This window comes from Puntigrus tetrazona, chromosome 1 (genome assembly GCF_018831695.1).
Source record: "Puntigrus tetrazona isolate hp1 chromosome 1, ASM1883169v1, whole genome shotgun sequence".
NCBI lineage: Eukaryota > Metazoa > Chordata > Actinopteri > Cypriniformes > Cyprinidae > Puntigrus > Puntigrus tetrazona.
In genome coordinates this window covers 21,023,283-21,038,555 of record NC_056699.1, presented here as the reverse complement: position 1 = coordinate 21,038,555, position 15,273 = coordinate 21,023,283, and the positions used below count along the sequence as shown (strand labels likewise).

The following is a 15,273-nucleotide window of genomic DNA, read 5'->3' as shown; positions in this document are numbered from 1 at the left end:
AATGTTTTGCCCCCTACCACTTGGCACAACTGCTTCCCCACAGATCCAAGGGCTCGCCCCTGCTTGAATTCATGTCTTAGCGATCGACCATCGCAGGCCCCCACCCCCCAACTCTGATAGCGCTGGGCATATAGCCAAGCATTCCCCACACTAATTAGCCAAAATATCAATAAAAGATTGTTTTAGAAATAAACCATATTCCTCCACCCCCACCATCCCCGAATTTTTTCTCTCCGTCAACACTAACACAAGATTATTTATTTATTTTGTCTGGAAAAAGTAACAAGCAAGAAAGTCTGTAATTGGCTAAAAGCTATCCGTATCGATCTGCCTCGAGCCTCATCAATAACGGTATTAATTATTAGAGTTAATTGTCAGAGCAGTAACTCTAGTTAGAGTTCGAGGGCAGAGGGATTTTTAAGCAGTGTAAGGAGGAGGAGAGAGCTTCAGATTAAACAAAACCTCCCGCCACTTCAAATATTCATTTGCTTCTTTTGAAGAAAAATAGAAAATAATAATAATTAAGGGAAAAGGGAATTCTAAACAACTCCCAGCAGCGCTGAGATGAAATGACAAACATGCAATATTGATACAAAATAAGCTAGAAGTGCTAAAAATAGGCCGCAGAAGCGCTTTGATTGGAGGATGGCACTGATTCTTTCAGAGTTTGAAAAGAGAAGGGTGAACGTAATCAAACAACTCGCTCTACGGCTTCATTGTTTCCCCTGCTGCAGGTTGCCTCGTCGCTGGTATGGTTAACAGCTATTGTTAGTGAAAGATTTGTTTTTGTTTTCCTCAATCCAACCACCTGTTTTGAGAAGGAAGGATTGTGAATAGCTACAATTTCTTTCCTTTTTTTCCGGCTGTGCAGGGAACAATGCTGTCATCATTATGTTGATGCTAGGAATCTGCCACTCAGTCAAATAGAGGTGTTTTTTTTTTTGTTTGTTTGTTTTATGTTTTGGTTTTTTTAATACTCTCCAGAGGATTCATTAAAAACTCAACCACACGTCGGAGTGTACATATTTAGGGCTTTGCTTCAAAATATGTCATGAACAGTATAATTCACGAGGATAGAAAAGATTGTAGTCCAAGGAGTGTCAGACCAGATGTTCTGAATAATGCATTAATGTCTTCACCTGACAGAAAACAAGCATAAACAGCAAATAAGATAAATCAAGAAAAAAATATAGCATGACTAGATTAATCAGAAAAGGGCAAAGCGTGTCACATTGCGTATCATTTACAACAGTAGGAATACATTTTATTGGTTTAGCTTGGCTTAGCTTCATATACTCATCAAATACAGTGCTGAAAATAGAACAGTTTCGTATCAAGTATTAAAGGACTCAAAGGGGGCGGGACTTTGGAATTCATAATAAAACTGTTTGATTTGATTGTAAAAATATTTGCTCAGCCTTACATTGTCCCTTTAAGGCATATCTCAGTCATACATGACAAAATAATACTTCACACATGCAGCTAGTCAGAACAAACTTAATTCCACCGTTTTAGGAGATGACACAAAAAACACACCCACTTAAATAGTTCAAATTTAAATGCATACACTTACATGCACTCTCTCTCTTTCACACACACAAACACAAACACACACACACACACACACACAAACCATCTTCACAGTGGCATGTCCCCTATTTGTACTAAACAAATCCATCATTATAACAGCCAAGTGAGTGAGGTGAAAACATAGTAGATGTAAAGTGAAATCTCCCTTTTTATAATCAGCCTGCTTTTGTTGTTTAGTCCAGATGCTATGGTAGTAATCCTGAGCTGAGCTTAGAGACTGCATATAGATAAGCAACAGGCATATACACACACGAACACAAACAAAGCCTGGGCAAGAGAAATTCAAGGGCTTGTTGCTGCTGCGCTATCTCGTCTTCCTCTACTGCTGGTATGAACACTAGGGAGCAGCCTGTACCTTCTCTCAGAGGCCCTGTGCTTTCACCAGCGCAGTAGCCACTGATGCGGTCTGCACACGATCTAACAATCCGTCAGGATGATCAGTCACACAATAACAATGGCTTACCACAGGACATCTTTTAAAGAAATGTCACATTTAAACAGAAAGCCACAATTAAATATACATCTAGAATTCAGCTAGCTGTTTTCGTGTGAGAAAAAAAAATGAATAAAACCAAATGAAATGGATAATTAATCACACCGATTTCAAGTACATTTAGATTTAAATGTTTAAGGCCTCCTCTCGCTCAGATTTTTACCCCTTGGTTGAGGCTCTTTTTTTTACGTGTGATGTCTGTCGAAGCAGTGAAGGGAATTAAGGTCTTAGACACTCCTTGTCTTGTTTATTTGCACAGCTCACAAATGTTTGACTTTATCATGTGAGATCCGATCAAACCGCGTCAGCCTGTTTTGTTTTTTGCTAGTTTGCTTAATCTATTCAGGATAGGTACAAGGGGGGGGCAACTGCAAACAGCCATAGCAATCAAGCTTTGCACAGTGATTATATCTCAGGGAGAGAGACGAAGAGATCCGAATCTTAGACTGAGGCTTAACATTTCAAATGAAGTGAAGCACTCCCAACAGCCCTGCTTATTTACATCCTGCAATACCGCAGAGCTCTCCGAACATCTTTCCCCGCGATCACAGACAAAAAAGCAACCCTCCAACTCACCTGCAATAATGAGTACTGTGAATTGCAATTCATTTATTTAAACATTTGTATTTTCCTCTTTTTTTTCTCCATAGATTACAAAAGAAATAGGATAACATCTTGCATTTTATCCCCACTCTTGCATTTCTGCTGTTAACATATTTTACATAGAATCTTTTTTAAGGGTTTCTTTGTTCTGTTGTTTTCCTCTCCGATTTTGTCTGTTTGTTACCACAGTAAAAATTTTGTTTTGAATGTCCTCGATAGCTTTAGAAAGTCCTAGAATATCCTGAAGTAGAAAGACACATTAAAGCTCAAATATCCACTCTTCATAAGAGAAGCCAGGACAGGTCAACATAATTATTCCACATCTTTTGCATCAAGTACACAGGTGTCAGAGTCAGGTTCTCCTACAAGGCTTTGAGGCTGTTGAAACCAGCACTAAATCCCTGTTTTTAGTCCATTTGCACTCGAGAAATGTTAGCTTCCTTCTGAGAGCAGCAAAATGAGGTGCCAAGTTAACTTGTGTTTCATATCCATTCATACTTTGAATCCATTGAATTTTAAAAATGGCATGGTTGGAATATCACACCTCGCACTCTCGAGATGCCTGCTGTTGGCACGTGCAAGAGCCGTACTCGTTGATGATGACAAGTGCCCCCTCAATATGGTTGGGTTTGTAGTCAACGTAGTACTCGGATGCAGACGTAGTAGCCATCTGCTGCATGGTCTGCTTCTGCTTCTGCTTGCGACGCTGGCTGGTGAAACACTGCCTCAACTGCCTGATGCCTGCTGGGAAACATTTCCAGGACACATAGAGCATGAGGACCATGATCAGGAAGGAGAAAATGAGGGCCATGGTGCCCGTCACCACCTTGTGAATCTGCATGGTGCTCTCCAGGTCATCAGCAGACGCAGTCACCGTTAAGGAGTTGGTCACCACTTCCCCGCCTTCCACATCCTGCAGGTCATAGGGGTTTCTCGTTGGCCCATCATATATGAAGCCTCTGGCACGGTTTCTGGTAGCGGTGAAGGTCTGTGTTGTTGCTTCCACATTGTCTTCGCATAACTGGAAAGCGTAGACGGCATCCAGAATGTCCTCACCCTGTGCAATGTCTGGGCTGGCGCACAGCAGGCCACTGTCACGTTGTCCCTGGAAGTTGCTGAGCCAGGAAGCCAAGGCACAGACATTCCTGCTGCATTCCCAGTCATTACCCGACAGAGTGATGCTGCTCAGGGATGTCCATGAGTCCAAAATCCGCTGATCTATGTAAGTCAGTTTATTAGAGTCCAGCATAAGAGTGTTAAGGTTGGGCACACTCTCGAAAACGTGTGGCTCGATATACTCAATCTCATTGTTGGAGAAGTCAATCTTCTCCAAATGGTCCCAGGTCCAGTCAAGGGTGCTGACCACAATGGTGGCCTTATTGTTTCGCATGTAGAGGGTCCGCAGGGATATGAGGCGGGGGAAATGGGCCAGATTGACTTTCACCAACTCGTTGTGCTCCAGATGCAGCTCAGTGAGCTTGAAGAGTCCGGCAAATGAATTACGTGCCAGGCTCTGCAGCTGGTTGTAACCCAGATCCAGGAATTGCATGCTCCTGCAATCCTGGAAAATCCGCACAGGGATGAATTTAAGGGCATTGTAGCGCAAATGTAAATTGGTAAGCTTCCTAAGGCCATGGAAAAGGTCTGGCTCCAAGGACTGAAGTCTGTTATAGGATAAATCCAATATTCGCAGGTTGGGCAGAGGTCTGAAGGTCCCGTTAGGTAGGCTCTCTATCCGGTTGGTGCTCAGATCCAACTCTTTAACCCTTCGCAGCCTCTCAAAGGCATTCTCCTCCACAATCTCGATGTTGTTGTGATCCAAGTAGAGCCAGGTAAGCTGCGACAGGCCCACAAAGTTCCCCTCCCGCAGCTCAGAGATGTTATTCTCGCGCAGGGACAAACCAATGGCGCTGCTTAGGTTTTGGGGAATGTCAGTCAGGTTGAGCCCTTCACAATACAACAGCTTGTTGTCGCATCGGCATGGCCTCGGACAGCTCCCCCCCACCAACGGAACTATTTTCAGAACAATGCCCAGGGAGCACAGTATTAGCCCAGGGGGCTTCCTTAGCGGCCACTTTAGGTACAGACCAATTAGGAGGAAATCCATTAGCATGAATATCCTGCAGTGTCGTAGAGAAAAAGTCCATTGAATCTTTCAGATCTTGGTCATTTTGGATTTCGTGATTTGTAACTCCCCAAGTCTTTTCAGCTGATGTGTATTTCTGGAGAATATGGATGGTGATTTGTTACTTAAAGAATCAAGAAATCCTGCCACGTCGAAAGGAGAAGAGCGACGGCAAATAAACGACAAGTCACTTTGCTCATGTTAGATCAGAGAAAGGAAAAGAGAGACGAAGGTACAAAAAAAAAATTGCGCTCCTCGAGAATCAATCTCACATGAAAGGATGCCTACTCACCCCTTTCCAGAGGCTGACAACCTCTATTCAGTTGATCCCTTTGTGCCGACACTAATTATGTGCGAAACTAAAAAAGACCCCAGTGTGGTACAAATGCAGCCCCCCCTCCTTTTCATCGGACACCAGATCCTGGCAGACTTACAATGTCTTAGTTCTCCTCGTGTGAAAGAGCCAAAAAGAGAACGAATCCAAGTGGCATTCAGCAGGCTGGTAGGAAGTGCAAGTTTCCCGGGCTGCATGCATGAGCGCTGTCCTCTCACCGCCGTTCCTCTGCATTGACTGCTGCGCCGAACTGTGGGAGAGACGAGCGGGGGAAAACGCGCATGAAGGAGGGAATAATCCACTCCAAACTCTCACTCTCCCTCTTTTCCTCCCTTGTCGTCAAAGACTCCCGATCTGTCGTCGCAAATCACCATCCATAACCTAAAGTGATCACTGACCTGCACAATGTACATTGAGTGAATCTCGTTGGCATTCTGTCAGTGCTCGTTTCGTTTCTTCACAATTATACACAAGATGCAAAAGCTGTGTGATCAGCATCATATAGCTCTCTTTTTCTTTTTCCTGTTCTTTTTTAATTCTTTGTATAGCAGTGATATCCAAACATCATTGATGATAGTGTGTCTAGTAAGACTCGAATCTTCAGCAATGTCTCCTTTGTATGAAGCTCATTTCCTGTGGTTTGCGGAGGCTGTAGATGCTGAGGCTGAAGGCAGGCGCGGTGTTTGGGGAGGAGAGAGATGCTCGATCCCTTGCAGCAGACTAGTGCACTGGCAGTGCATGCAGAAACACCTTCTGTTCACTGAGTGTCGTAAGCCACTCACAATTCAGCCCAGGCTCTCTCTCTCTCTCTCTCTCTCTCTCTCTCTCTCTCTCGCTCTCTCTCGTTCTCTCTCCCTCCCACCCTCCACCTCCTCCTGCTGCTCTTCTGCTCAACCTTTTTTCTTCAATGCTCTCTCTCTCTTTCTTTCTCTCTCTCTCGCTCTCTCTCTCTCTTTCTCTCTTTTTCTTTCTTTCATTCTCTCTCCCTCTCTCTTTTTGGAGCCTGAGACAATTTGATATTTAAGAGAGGCCGGGTTTAAACTATGGTTTAAATGAAGCACACAACTGTAACACCCCAGCCCCCACCCCTCCCTCCCTCCCTCGCTTTCTAAATGAATTGGAACACGCCATCTATCTGCCAACATCTACTGTTTGTAGTACATGGTTTGCTTATTATTGCAGATTAATATCCTTCTAATGATTTAAGCAGTGTGTCAATTCCCTGTGGTTTGGTGTGTTGAAAGTCTTGCGTAAACAGGAGGATAATTTAATGATATTTTATTAATTATTATCATTTTATCTTTTATTATAGGCAGAACACATGGCTATGGGTGGGCAGCACCCGAGATGACTGTCTGATTATTTAATAGAAAATGTGGTATACCATTTTTAACTCTGGACCACAAAACCAGTAATAAGGGTAAAAAATATTTAAATTGAGATTTATACATCATCTGAATAAATAAGCTTTCTATTGATATGTGGTTTCTGTTAGGATAGTACAATTTTTGGACATGATTCAACTATTTGAAAATCTATAATCTGAGGCTGCAAAAACATCAGAAATTGTCCAAAAATTTAGTTTTAGTATGCTTACGGTAGGAAATTTACAAAATATCTTCATGAACAAGAGCTTTTTTTGATATCCTAATGTTTTTTTGGCATAAAAGAATAATTTAATTTTGATAATTCGATCAAGTGAAAATTAATACCTGGCTATCCATGTATATATTTATATAAATATTATTGATATTGCATATGTTATATAAACATGTTAAATGTGTAAACATAACATACTCTTCTTAAATATATTCATATGTATACATGCATGTGTGTGTGTGTGTGTGTGTGTGTGTGTGTGTGTGTTTGTGTATACTTACCTCTGGATTGCATCAACAACATTCAACTTTCTTAAATCTGTATTTGTATTATTGATTGTTTTTTGAGACTCGATAAATAACATCATGTCACTATGTGTGTGCCAATGACTAGTTACTCTTGCTAGCCGATGAGCTATCACAAACCAATACTGATATGGTTTCGAGCGAGATTAATGTGTTTTTTTGCCAGGCTCCAATCGGACCATGAGAGTGAGTTCAAAATGGCATTGTAGTGTAAGCATTGCCTTTTCAGGCTGTTAGGTTGTTGAAAAATGAGTGCACAGCGAGCGTGGTAATGGCATCATGCGCCATATGTCATAGCGGTTAGCTGGTGGTACACATAAGCTCAGATATAGTCCACGGCATGAAGACTCCCCTCTCCTCCCACTTACGCCCCAGCCCCACCCTCACACGCCCTCATTGGCCTATTCCTAATCCTGAATCACAACATTTACATTTCATAATGCCGCCTCCCCAGGCTTGTTTATCACAGCCATTTCAAGTCTCGGCATCCAGTTGGAATACAGATATCATCTGTTGCCACTTAGCCAGACTTACATAAATATTCTGCTCAGGAGCCTTGTTGCAGTGCACCGCGGATTGCAGTCCCCAGGCTTGTCATTTCATTCCGATTAATTTTCAAGGACAATGAGCTGTGACGATCCTGTACATGAAGCTAGCATGCATCTGTTGGTTTGCCTGCTTTCCGATGGCTCCCATAATTTTAAGATCAGTCTTTTCCTTTGCTTAGCACGCTGTGAAATATGAATTAATCTCATGTTGAAAATATGCCACACATAGTCTCCTTAGTCCGCTAATTGGCACAGGAGTCTGCAAACAAGGGCAACTGAACAGCGTCTACTCGGATTACCTTAACTCACGACTAAAACTCCTACGCCTTTAGGAAAAGAGCCCACTAAGCTTTTTCTCTCTCTCTCTCTCTCTCTCTCTCTGCCCAGCATAGACTTGAGAGAAACACAGGGGTATTGGGCCAGCTTCAGTCTGCTTTTGGGGTAAAACCAACAGATCTTGGAGAAACTGACAGTGCTATTTTGAGATCATTTTAATTGTACCCCACTGTATCTCAAAGAAAAAAAAAATTAATCCATAACAAAATGTGCATTTGCTTTCTATTCTCTAGGTGATTATATGAAATAACAGCATTTCTCTGCTGTTTTAATGTATGGTGCCTTAAATCTATTACCTATTTCACACCCTAAATGCTCAGCAAAGATTTGACAGAGAAATGGATGTGTTGAGCTCTAGGCGGAAGGAAAAAGCCTACGACCGTAGCCCATCCCAAAGCCTGATCTTTCTCTCCTCCACCTTGCCCATCGCTCTTTAGCTGTAATAAATGGGTGCAGCATCAGCTAATGACTTGGTGCCCAGTAATGACTTGACAAAGCGATGAGGAAATGTGAGAATTCAAACCATTCCTGAAAACGACTCTGAAGCACTTTTGGTTACAGTCACCATAGACCAGATATAGTCCCATTTCATTAATTAATTAATTTATTTTCTTGTATAGTGTTAATTTTTGAGTTACATTTGAATTGTTTAATATATATACAATTATTTTTTAAAAAGTTTTGAATAGCTTGGGTAATAAGGGTTTCAAATTTGAAATAATTAGAATATTAATTTGAAAGTCATAATATGACTTGATAGCTATGAGAACTGCTAAACTATTTCAATATAATAAAAAAAAATGGGCAAAAAGATTTAATTGTCATTGGAACACGATTTGTTTTTAATGGTGAACAAATGATTGTTATTATTTATGTATTTATTTTTTCATTGTTCAGAGCACAGATTGGTACCTTGAGAGATGTGGCTCCATCTTTATTTCCATACTTGATAGAGATGACATGAACAAAGGAGGTGGACCTGAAATTATTCAGAGCGTCAATTAGACGTGCATTGTGTTTATGCATTATACACCTAATCAATATCCAGTTATGCTCAGTGGCAAATGTTTTCTGCGTCATTAAGTGTTTAACCACACATTCCCACATCCGGTGCAGCTAAGTCCACCGTAGCTCTCTTGCAATTATAATATATACCTGCTCTGCCCTATCCTGATGAGACTTAAAATGACCGCACTTGCCAGGCAGAGCACAGCATTTAGGGACGTGTTCAATCAATGGCTCTGCTCTGGATTAGCAGTCTTGTCAGTGAGGTCTACCTACCCGCCTCAGACATGCTGCAGAGATTTGCATGCAGACCTGCACACAGTTACTACTATTCCTGACCAGTAGAAGCATTGCCTTGAAATGTCTGGTCTTTTTTGTACTTTCTCTGCCGTCTTGGATAATAGAGTACTGGTGCAAAAAAGTCACCCATTTCCCCAAGGACCTGACTCCACAGGCCTACTCTCAGATGAGTATGAAAGAGTGACTTCTCTCAGTGGGCCATTTGGACACTGAGTCATCAAAGGAATGTGGAGGTCTTTGTGGACTCCTGAGTGTCCCTCCTAACTGCTCATTGGGCCAATGTGCTGGTTTAGGATAGTGGGTCCTCATTAATGCAAGTGGGATACCTTGAAATGCCAGAATAAAACAACAAGGGAATATTCACACCTCTCTCTCTTTCCATCTGTACCTTTCACCTACTTCCTTGTTGACATTTTCACTAGACCTGTGTGGAATATGCACTTAAAGATGGGGAAGAAACTGAACTTTAGCCATTAATAAAATTCTACAAATTTACAAATTTCTCACCACTTCCAAATTGCATTATCATTTATTTTTCTCTCAACGGGGGGATTGTGTGATTTCAGTCTCCCTCATCTGAGCACAAGCTCACGTGGGCACATTTAAATACGAGTGGTGGTAACTTTGATCTTTGGTTAACTGGTATGTGTTTTTGATATAGTACGAATAGTAGAATAGTACGGGAGCAGTGTGGGGGCGAATAATTGTATGCGAAAGTCAGAGATAGTGGAAAGGCAGCTTTAACGGTAGTACAGAAACCCTACATTTATTTGATCAGAAACACAATAAGAAAGTTAGAAAGTTCAAAAGTTAATGCATCATTGCGGAATAGAAGTATTAAGTTCTTTAAAAACAAAACAAAAAATTATAATGACCCCAAACTTTTGAATGGTAGCATATGTGCATACATACACACACAAAACATGAAGATTATGTGTGGGCCATACAGTCTGCTTGAATAATATGAATGTAATCACTAAGAATTTTTACAGTAACTTAGCTTTTATGAATCAAATAGTCTGAAAGTAATAGTGTTAAGGTAACACTTTAAAAATTGTGAAGACCCAGAAACCTTTGCTGTTCAGCCCCAATCCCTAGATAGTTCCTGCCCTGAGGCTAAAGGCTTATTGATTCAGCTCTCTAAGCAACTCCATCTCCACTGAGAGGTTCTTTAGGTGAACCACAGCTGAGGCCTCCTGACCAAGGTACTTTGGTGTGATAAAATTTTGTAGTGCTAGTTCAGCAGAGCCACGCTTCATGTGTTTGTGCATTTACCAAGAGAACGGGCACCTCCTACTGTCTATAATCATGTTACATGTGTGTGAATTAAATTCATTATTTAATATAAGAGAACCTATCTGACAAGTTTCAATTCATAGGTTGTACAAGTAGTTGTTTACCCTATTGCAGCTAATAAATCAAAATCTCACACATTCAAAGAAAGTAGCAAAATAAGGCATTTTAAAATAGTAAATCACTGAACTGACACAAAATGCTAGAATTGCCCTCTTTTGTTTAGATTTTTCATATTAGATTACCTGATTATCTTTGCATTGCACGAAATCAAATGAATACATAAATTAATAAATTGACTATTTTCCCCTCTAATTTATATTCTAAACAAAGAAAGGGAAAAAAGATCATTATGATGGAGCCTCGCTGTAGTGATTTGTTATAGATATGAATCAGTTCATGATAAATTATGACCTGGTCCAAATAATGCAGTATGTGGAAAAAAGGACTATATAATCATGCATAACTACAAATCTCTTGAATTTTGGAACAGGTCGAGATATGTGATTTATTAAATATGTTTCTTTGTAATGACATGTTGTTATCTGATTTTTCCGGATTAGAGGATTCTTTGTTTTGGCATACAATCTTTCACCAGCCTGGGCATGTTTCTTGGCTTTAAACTATTTAAATAAATCCAATCTCAGTCCTTCTTGAATATCCTTAATGTCTTGGAAAAAAAAACAAGCATGTAGAGCCACTGAAAGAGCCAGACAGACAGCTTATCCTGAAAGCATGTTGACTAGTACCTCTTTGATCAAACTCCCATTAGCGACAATAAGTATTAGACAGTCACCATTAAACATGCAAAAAAGAGCCACATTCTAAATGGATAATATGTAGACTTTGATATGTAGTCTCATGAGTTCTCATAAGCTCAATATTCCAACCAGCTATTTTGTCTGTCATTACCATCACAAAGCAATTTGTCATTACAAGTCAGTTGCTGTCTTCATGGCTGCCCGTAAATCCTGCTCATGAATCACTCGTTGAATCATTCAATGAATCATTTTTTGATGCGTGATGTCCTAGTCTCTGTCTGCCGTTGTCAATATTGTTTTTCCCCTCTGTCTTTAAATGACACTGTCACTAGGGCTTGTCACATGCTAGTGGGCAGGTTTTCATGTCGCCTGACAATTAAAAGCATCTTCTTTTAAATAGTCTCTATGGTAATGTGTTATTGAGCCCAGCGGTGGCTAAAGAGGGGTCTCTGGGTATATAATGTGGTTAATGCCTAATTGGCCCTCTACTGAGATAATGTGGAGGAATGACAATGAAGGGTCAAGCCTGACTGAGACTTACCCTTCCTGTGAGGAGGGAGAGAGGGGACTGTGGAGCTTACCGTGAGCTGGAGCTTTCACCAGAAAGCTGATCCCATTTTGTATAGCCAGTGGAAATGGGGAAAGATGAGAGGGTGTTGTATATGGGGTAATGATGATGGTTGCCAACTGTAAGGTTGCTGGTTTGATGCCCATTTGGAGCAGGTCATGGTACAACTCTGTTTTTCCCCTTGCCCGGTGCACTTAACCTCATTCTGCTCCAGGGGATTTTTTTATTTTTCATGGTGCCACATTGTGTGGAATATGTGGAAACTCCATTAGGCCAGGTCATATATTCTGAGGATTCTGTTCTATTTGGACATGAGAGACAATATATTTTATATGAGGAAAATAGTCATGCAAGTGTCATGTTTTAAATGCAAGTTATGTATATTAATACATTTTAGTAGTAGTAGTATTTATAATAATAGTAATAATAAGAACGATGTTAAAAAGTTAAAATCTGAATATGTTATGCTTTTATATGCTTATTGTAGTTAATATAAAATGTAGTTTCTTTTTGCCTTATAAATTATTACAAGCACAAATTATTACATATTATTAGTGCTGGACGATTAATCAAATATATATATATATGTATGTACAGTATACAATTAGAAAATTATTCTTAAATTATTCATATATACATATACACATAATAAATTAATAAGGAATAGGATAAGACAAATTAGTTATCTTCATATGAAATTAGTATTAATAAATTTATTCTGCAGAGTTGGCACAGAAAAACACTAAAGTGTCTTATGGGGACATTTTCAGACATTTAATGGGGCTCAGAGGTGGCATGGGTGCAATTAAAATCATAAATAAGAAGAATAAGAATAATGTTTTAAATCTAAAATTTTTAATATAGAAATATAAAACAATTTAAATAACTGAAATTATAGGTTAAAAATTAAACAAAATCCACCAGCAGGTTGCAGCAAATCACTAATTTTATCCTTGAAAAGTTTATTCAAACAGCTGATTCATTCATGAATGAATCAAGTGGCTGCCTTTATGAATGGGTAATCATGAATCACTGACTCATTAGATTTGTTTATGTACAGAATTATATTCATGAACTAAACGCTGCTGTGTTTGCTTTTAAAGTTGTGCAGTGGCTGAGCTGTTACTTAATTTGGAACAATTTACATTGATAAAATGCAGTAGTGTTATAGTCAGACAACGCAAGTCACTTAATAGTAGGCAAAACAATTATTTATTACATAAATGAAAGGCTTTGTACTTCAGTCTTTATTGTGTTTATTTAACTGTTATAAAACTGAACTGACTATTAAATCAATATCAAATTTAAAAAGCAGTGTAATCATTTTTAAATCTCTCCTTAGCTCTCCTTAAAATCTCCCACCCTCGCGAGCTGTGGACCATCATCTGTCATCACGTTATTAGCACAGAACCTGCAGAAATGAGTAGAATTATCATTAATAGCCACAATCCTGTACTAAAATTCAAGTTCTGCTCTGAGTGCTGTTCTAATAACCTCACTGCGATTGATGCAAGCAACATCACTATATTGTCAGTGGGAAGCTGCAAAGGGGATGATCTTCAGTGTTTCACATTAAAATGAATGTAGCGGAAACATTATTTTATTATTAACAAAAACTTATTTTGGATGCGATTAATAGTGATTAATCATTGCCAAACAGAAAATATTATATTTGTTATTACACATATTATTGCTAAATACAACTTTTATTTTGTAGAAAACCTGTTGCTGTAAATATCTCTATTGACATAAATAAAACATTGTTAATTTTTATTTTACTACCGTTCACCCCGTTGCCACCACCTGGGGATCCCTGGTGTTTTGAAAACCCCTGAGACAGACAGGCTTGACAGGATAGATGTTCAGATAGAGTAAGGTTAGAGGAGAGGTGTGTCTGAGAAAAACAGAACAACGATAATGATGACAGGACTTTTGTAGTAAAAACAGGTCGTTGGTATACTGAGCAATGGGGAAAGCTATTTCTAATCAGTGCTGTACACTCAAAAAGACCCTTGTGAAGCTACGGCTGGCGGTAGAAACAGAGCTGTCCTGTGACAAGGAAAGGCAGAGCTGTAACCGCACACTCAAACCAACTTCAGCTCGCAGTGAACCAACACACACGTGTCACCGGCTACCAGAGCATGAGTGGACTCCATCGACACAGACATCACCTCCCTCAAGTGCTGTAAAGCACTCGTTTATGTGTGTATGTGCGGGCTAGAGAATTTAGCCAGATCCCTGGAGAATGTGCGGCACTATATGTGCTCTGATAAGCACCTCCCAGTCTCCCAAATGGGAAAATCAATAAAACTTCATCTTTACAGTCCCGGATATTTGCCTGGTGGGAGAACGTGTCACACAGAGCTATGTTTGAGTGCCCGTTGGGACCGCATTTATATATCAACACATGTGTTTGTGTCTGTCAGAATCATCATATTTCTCAAGTGGATAAACCCAATTCGGCTCTCTAGCTGGAACTGAATTAAAGTAAGTAGAAGTAGAATGATGGAAGTGTGTGTTTGGTCCATCCATTATTTTCCAACCCAGCAGCAGACACAGTAGACTGTATTATGATGATGAATATTACACGATGCGGGGCCATGCCGAGGGATCCGGGTACTTGCTGCATCAGTGACTGTTACAGGGTGGCAGACAGGGTTCTTCAGCAAAAGACCGGAGTAGACAAGGAAGCAGCATGATCCTAGATTGGTGGTGTTTTGCTTACAGCTCTTAGACACAGGCACTCTGCTTCTTAACCACGCATACAAAGCAGTTTCACTAGATTTGTGCCTACTTCAAGCTCTGCCCACACCCTCTCATTCAAAAAATGAATGCTGCTCTAGTGCTTTTTCTAAACTGCGCTGTACTACATTCTGCATTGCTGGCCACCCCATCACACTGCTGTTGCTCTCTGTCCGAAACCTCTTTTCACCTGCTAGAAACCTAGAAACTCAATGGGGTGTGAATATTAGTTAATGAAATCTGTGAAGTCACAAGTAAATGTATTTAAACGTGTCAATCCTACTAGTTTATTGGAAAACCAAGCTTTATAATCTCGATTTTGAACAGGTATTACACACTCGCATGATGTTTCTGAGCTACATGGTCATGGAAATGTTTGAAGATTTGTAAAAACAGGTGATTTTATTCTCTTGAAAAAGATGATGTTTATAGAGCGTGATCTAATGCTTTAAATGGTTAAATACACACACTTTGCAATTATCCTTGTAAACACAGTAAACAGAAAACGGTTGAGAAAGAAAGAAAAGAAAGGTGTAACAGTATATTGGATCTGGGCAGCTCTTAAAGTGACAGCAGTAGGGTTGGGTACCGAACTCTGGTGTTTTCCCGCGATGGTGGGGTCCATTCATTTAAACAGAATTCACTCTATAGCACTGAATGGCACAGAATTC

The 15,273-nt window shown here is 40.0% G+C and overlaps 2 protein-coding genes across 2 annotated transcripts in view; one reads left to right on the top strand and one right to left on the bottom strand.

Annotated features, from left to right (window-relative positions):
• Positions 1-15,273, top strand: part of ctnna2 (catenin (cadherin-associated protein), alpha 2) — a 336,397-nt gene that overhangs the window by 226,133 nt on the left and 94,991 nt on the right.
• Positions 1,228-5,933, bottom strand: lrrtm1 (leucine rich repeat transmembrane neuronal 1). Its single transcript, XM_043243373.1, has one exon. The coding sequence runs from the start codon at positions 4,797-4,799 to the stop codon at positions 3,225-3,227; it is 1,575 nt and encodes a 524-aa protein (XP_043099308.1). The 5' UTR covers positions 4,800-5,933; the 3' UTR covers positions 1,228-3,224.